This window comes from Pseudochaenichthys georgianus, chromosome 21 (assembly GCF_902827115.2).
Source record: "Pseudochaenichthys georgianus chromosome 21, fPseGeo1.2, whole genome shotgun sequence".
NCBI lineage: Eukaryota > Metazoa > Chordata > Actinopteri > Perciformes > Channichthyidae > Pseudochaenichthys > Pseudochaenichthys georgianus.
Window position 1 is genome coordinate 38323483 of NC_047523.1, and position 6695 is coordinate 38330177.

The 6695-nt window shown below is 40.8% G+C and overlaps 1 protein-coding gene across 1 annotated transcript in view; it reads left to right on the forward strand.

Annotated features, from left to right (window-relative positions):
- The window catches only part of hacd2 (3-hydroxyacyl-CoA dehydratase 2), an 18669-nt gene extending 13537 nt beyond the window's left edge, over positions 1-5132 (forward strand). Inside the window, exons 6-7 of the mRNA XM_034110506.2 lie at positions 3739-3917; positions 4534-5132. Coding sequence (XP_033966397.1) covers positions 3739-3917; positions 4534-4616 — 262 coding nt within the window. The 3' untranslated portion in view covers positions 4617-5132. The remainder of the gene's footprint in view (positions 1-3738; positions 3918-4533) is intronic.
- Positions 5133-6695: the final 1563 nt, after the last annotated feature.

The following is a 6695-nucleotide window of genomic DNA, read 5'->3' on the forward strand; positions in this document are numbered from 1 at the left end:
ACGCAAACGCAATCGCAAACGGCTTCTGTCCACATGCAATAATTATCCGGATAGTGTCTGTCCACACGAGACCGCTCCGTTTAGCTCCAACCGCTGGAGAAGCTGCAGTACATATGCAGGAGCCTCTACGTGGCGCTGTAAACAGCTCCACAAAAGCAGCGAAGAAGCATGGTTGTCATGGTTGCCCTTCTGTTTATTCTCCGCGGTGGGGGCCGAGGGAACCGGGCAGAGTTTTTCGCCAGTCAGCGTGTATTAAAGTTTAAATCTTCCGGACACAATTATAAAAGTGCCGGTCAAAGGTCTTCTTTGTTATTTATTGAGCTTTAAAACAAATGAATAACGACTCTATATAATATAATGATAAAATACACGGAGCCTCTCTTTTTCCTCCCTCTCTTCGGACAGCGCCAGTGTCTGTCTCATGCAGCAGCTGATCCAGTAATGAGTGACCCGGCCGACTGTAAAAATAAACATATTTATAACTAGTTTAGGGAGTTTGAGAGGTAATTAAAATAGCTAAGGGTGATGATCTGACTGAAGTGTGTGTTTTGCTGCAGCGGGAGGAGCTGCAGGTGAGCAGAGCTGCGTGTCTCCGTCCTGTCAGATTACACTCCATATCGAGAGAAAGATAAATAATCTGAATTCAGGATGCAGTTTACTTTGACGTGGGGGTGAGCAGCAGAGGTGGGGAGAGGCGGGGGCTACTGCCTCATCATTATTGCTGTAGATGTTGCACAAACAACTGTAGCATGGTCAATAGCGTCCGGAGCACGATAGCAACTCTGCGATCCGCCATTGTTGTTGTTGGTGGCGAAACACTTCAGCACTGGCGCGGGGTAAGCGGAGGTGAGCAGAAGAGGTGGGGAGAGGCGGGGCTATTGCGCAATCACTATCAGTGATCTGAAAATGTCCGTATAGGGCGCACACACGGAGCTGTTTGACCCCCCAGAGAGTGGCGTATGCATTTCTATCCACCTCGGGACCCGTTGTCGTTTCCTCAGTCGTTTAGTGCCATATTCGGTCGTCCTCGTCTGGCCGAACGGTCTATATGACACTAAACAGTAACGCAAACGACCAAATTCGTCCTCGTGGGGCCGCAGCTGCTGCGGCTCATATGCAGGTGCGCTTTATAGTCCAACAAGTACGGTACCTGTTTTATCTGCCCAAAAGTTCATAATCCATGTGTATATTTATAAAACCAACAATAAAATGAGACAAAAGCAGCAAAACCTCGCTTTTAAAATCATTGACCAAGCAACTGTTTTGCATTTTAGATGTTTAGAATTCATTTGATAATGTATGCCCTTAAATAAAGACATATTCAAACATGTGTATACAGCTTGAGGGCTCATGCTTACACATCACTGTACACTGAATACCAAGGCAGGTTTACCATCACTCTCTGTACGGAGGCTCAGTCACTGGTACACGTTTATCTATAAAGCTTTGTTGGGTAAACTCCCGTATTATATCTGCTCTCTGATCACACAGAGAGTTGCAAGCAGCTATTGTCTGAGGTCACATGATGTAGTCTTGTTAGATGTGCCAAGAGCAAGGACTGTCTTAGGTAAGACAGCTTTTATGTGCGCAGCTCCACTTGCTGGAACAATCTTCAGCAAGAATTGAAACTGAGCAATCTCATTCCTCTGCATGTTTTTAAAGCTAGGCTAAATGAAATGCTCGTTGATACAATGGGCACTTGTAAATGTCTATAACTATGTATCCTGTAAATATAATGTATAATGTCCTTTATTGTTTTATGTTTCATGTGGAACCTATATGCTGCAGGTCTCCCTTGAAAAAGAGATCTATGATCTCAATGGGACCAATCTGAATAAATAAAGGTTTGAAATGAAATGAAATGAAACTCATCAGTGAGTCATCTGTCCATTGAGCATTTAGTTTAGGAATTGCCCAAAAAGTAGTGAAAAAAAGCACAACTATGTTCTTGAGATGCGCACAAGGTAACGTCTTTTAACGAACTGTTTTATCTGCCAAATAGTACGACTCATGAAGAAGAGCAGCTTTTAAAATCATTGACCAAGCAACTGTTCTCGACACACACTCGCATGGTGGAGACCATTAAAATCTATCTGAAGGAGGTGTCGGCTCAAGGACACTTATATTTAATTGCTCCTTTTGAAAAATATCTTTGAACAATCTTGCTAAAAGAGGTCATCTCATAAGAGCTGGGTCAAGCATCGATACTTGTGTTACAAGGTTTCTAGGGCGACTGTGGCTGCGAGGGAGTGCGGTCGTCTTTCAACCAGAAGGTCGTGGGTTCGATCCCAGCCCGTGCAGCCAACATGTCGATGTATCCTTGGGCGAGATACTTACTTATTTGGACATTTTCTTTTAGTAACAATAAAGCAAAGACACAATTGCACTGTTTTTCCACCATAAAAAATCGACCGTACATCTGTGTGCCTCCTGGGGGTTTTTCTGCATCTTCCTCCAAGGCAACAGTCGTTAAGAGCCTCCCTCCCCGTTGCTAGGTAGCTAACGAGGCTGTCGCTATGTTGGTATTCCTCCCTCGGCTTGAGTCGCATACGTAGAGGCAGAACAATTGATCGAGCATCCGTGGAAAATCCAGAGAAGGATCAGAAATAGACAGTCGCTGCGTTTGGAGAGCCAGTTATAAGAAAGAGAACTTCTTCTTCTTGTGCATCTACGATATGTAGCATGAGCTCTCTGCAGACAGCCTGATGCAACAGTCACATGATTACACATTTAGAAGTGTTTCACTTGAAAGCAGCACATTGTATGACCTGATTATTATAATAATATATTTAGAGTTCGAAGGCAATAACGTTTATCGTGGTATCTCTGTAAAGAAATCAAACGGGCACCATGTCTTTACTTACATGCAAAGTTATGGTGTTCTCACCTCCTTCCATTGGTGGCTTCTTCTTTAAGGACAACAAGGACACAATGAGGTGAGATTTACATACTGATATACGCCTGAACATCAGCAGGAGAGGACTCTTTAAAGTAGAGACACTACGTACTGATATACACCTGAACATCAGCAGGAGAGGACTCTTTAAAGTAGAGACACTACATACTGATATACACCTGAACATCAGCAGGAGAGGACTCTTTAAAGTAGAGACACTACATACTGATATACACCTGAACATCAGCAGGAGAGGACTCTTTAAAGTAGAGACACTACATACTGATATACACCTGAACATCAGCAGGAGAGGACTCTTTAAAGTAGAGACACTACATACTGATATACACCTGAACATCAGCAGGAGAGGACTCTTTAAAGTAGAGACACTACATACTGATATACACCTGAACATCAGCAGGAGAGGACTCTTTAAAGTAGAGAAATCAAAGTTAAATAAATCAAGATTTAATTCAACTTAACGAGCTAATTCAAGAGTACAAATAATACTTTGTTTTGAAGGAGCTGCTCTGCGATGGTTTTTCAGAACCTGAAGACGAGAAGAATATGTCCTCTTTAAATGATTGTATTACAAAGAACCAAACAAATACTGAGAGAAACAAGCCAAACTATGGATGAAGTGTGTGTTTAGAGCTGTGCTAGTTAACATGCACCAAGTTTCACCAAATGCTTCTACAGACAAATGTAAAAATCCAAATTCACGTCATGCGTATCTCTCTCAGTATTTTGCCGTTTACATCAACTAAACCACCTACTACTCTAGTTGCAAAAAGAAGTAAATATGATTGATTTGAATTCTCTTTCTCCGCCCCTCTGTGCAGGTACACCTTCTTCTTCGCTCTGTATCCGATGGGCGTGACGGGCGAGCTGCTGACGATCTACGCCGCGCTGCCGGTCGTTCAGAAGACGGGACTTTACTCCATCACTCTGCCCAACAAGTACAACTTCTCCTTCGACTACCACAGCTTCCTCATCATCGTCATGATCTCATACATCCCCCGTAAGTCAACCAGCGGATTTCTCCAGAGCCATAATTGGTATAATGTTATATAATTAATTATTTGTGTAATCACACATTTACAGAAATGTTTGGCATTTACTGAAGAAGAGAACAAATGGAGACTTGATAATGATTCCCTTATCCTGTAATTATGACTTAGCATTATTTGTATTTCATAATATTTTAATAATCTAATTATAATCATTATTGGATAAAAAAAAAGTAAAAGACATAAAAAGAATTACCCCCCAAGAAAAAAAGTATATAATAAAATAAGTAATATCAATGATACGGCTAAAAGACATAATAAATACAAATCTTCCAAAAAATTAAACCTGAAAAAAAATATACAAATATTGCTATTTTGAGCAAAACACATCATATACATGTTTTTATATGTATATTATTTATACACAGTCAGAGACACATTTTTACATTTGCAGACCTAAATAAAAACACAACAATCAATACATACAAAATGACAGTCACTTCAATATTTTGAGAATGTACATTAGTGCATGATTTCCCATCGAATGTGCAAAACAAACTGTACACTAACAGTGCAATTAAATATCTACAGGAAACATAACTGACTGATCTCCCCCCTCTCCCCCAGTGTTCCCCCAGCTTTACTTCCACATGATCCGACAGAGGAAGAAGGTCCTGGGCCACGCGGAGGACTACAGCAAAGTGGAGTGAGCGAGTTCAGACGCAATCTGACAGAAAGGAAGAAGAGAAACCAAAACAACCAGAGCCAGATCTGTACGCTGGCAGAAGATCAAATTATCAAGCAACTTTGTTTTTTTCCTAGCTTTTTGACCCAGGGGTTGTGTAGAAAAGAAACATGAACAAGCCGGTGTTTTTAATTCCTTTCATTTTTTAAGTTAAGTTAGTCATGGAGTTGCTGTAAACACGCTGCGTCGAACCGGTTGCTATGTGAGCGCGGAGCAGACTTCGGTCGCAGCTGAACCGACGACGCACTGATAGAAACTCCTTTTTTGACCGTTAGAAAATCCCTCGTAGATTTTCACCTCCTCATGGCCCCGCCTTTATTCTCGTTAAGTTGGCTTTACTGTGATGTAGACAGATTAATGTGAACACTAGTACTGACACTAGGTCGTAGGTTTTGCATATGCAGTGTTTTGTTCTCGTCGTTCATTTCAGCCACACGTTCACTTACATTCCTGTTTTGTTCAATAAACCTTTTTCCATTCATGTGCTTGCATGGTTTTCACGTTTGTGTTAGTAGCTGGATGTAGTTGCATTATTAATCTTCATTTTCCCAGTGATGACTTGTGTCTTTTCCTTTCCCCATTATTTGATGTTTAAACATTATGAACTTGAAGTAGCCAGTATGTTTCCCCATCATCCATTCATCCTTCTTCTCTTCATGCGATTGCCTTTTTCTTATATTATCTATTAAAGGAACTTCTTTTAGCATTTATAGCTCCAGTAAATCGATACTTTACAAACCATGCTAATCAAAACACACACTTTCATTCAAGCTTTATTAAGCTCTCAGGCTTCACTCCATCTGTAAGTAGTGAAGAGGGGAATGTGTCGTAAGAGCGGGTTGTCTCGTGAAGTAGCAGAACGTAGCAACAGGGTTTTCTGAAGAAATGAGCTTTGATAAAAACCGCCTCGTAGCCCAAATATATGTTGGTTGTTCAACTTTAAGGACTTGACAGATTGACATTGCGTTCCTTAATGTAGTTATTTAGCTTCAATAGGAATCCTAAGACAAAGGGCTTCTGAAGGTAGCCCACTGAGCTCATGGTCATGCCTTTGCAATGAGTTGAATCTAATAACGCACACTGTGTCATACTACTTCTACTTCCTTCAGGTTTTCTTTGGTACGTTGATGCAAATTCCATGATGTTTGCTCGTTGTTTAAAGTCGGAGTTTTAACCCTGAATGCTTGATATATATTTCGGTGCGTTCTGTTGCAGCTGATATGTTAGAGATGACTTTAACATCAGGCAACAAATATACATTGTATTGACCTCAGTTATATTTCTCTGCATCAAAGAGAGAGCTTTAACCAACATGTGGCAAGCGGTCACTTCTCCATTGGTCTGTTAACCCAAATTACAAAGACCGTGTCGTCACATGATGATAGTTTCGGTTGTATTTCATTATATTTTAAGATATGCAATCTGATTTCTGCCTCCATGCCAGTGACTTGGAGGTGAATGAAATGTAGGAGTTGTAATCCTGAATGCTTGATGTGTATTTCGTAGGCTTCTGTCGCAGCTGAGAGTAGCATCAGGCTGAAAATAATGATTCTATCGACGATGTGAAGTTACAATGTCACTCCGCTATCCATCTGATTATATGTCTCTCACCACATGAGGTCAGCAGAAACAACATTTCCAGGTTAAGTTGCTTTTAAAAGTCTCTGTTCACCCAAATGACCAAGAACATATTGTCACATAAAGATCGTTTTTCTTGTATTTAACTACATTTCAATATATGCAATCCCATCGGTTTGATTTCTGCCTGCCATGTCTTTGTACTGCTTGACGAACAGCATCACATCTCTAAAACAGTGTCTGCTAACTGCGCCTGTTTTTTCCGACTCTCCTTTAAGAAGTCCAAGAAAAGTCACCCGTCATAATTAGATGCGTCATGTGAAAAAGGCTTTTTCATCTGTGGTTTCTCTGGATAGAACATGTAACAAGCTGTCCATAGCTTTTATGTGTTCCATTAAAACTGTCCCGTGAGCAACATTATCCAGTGTGTGAAAAAAGGGTGCTGCCAAAATATTTCAAATGTTAT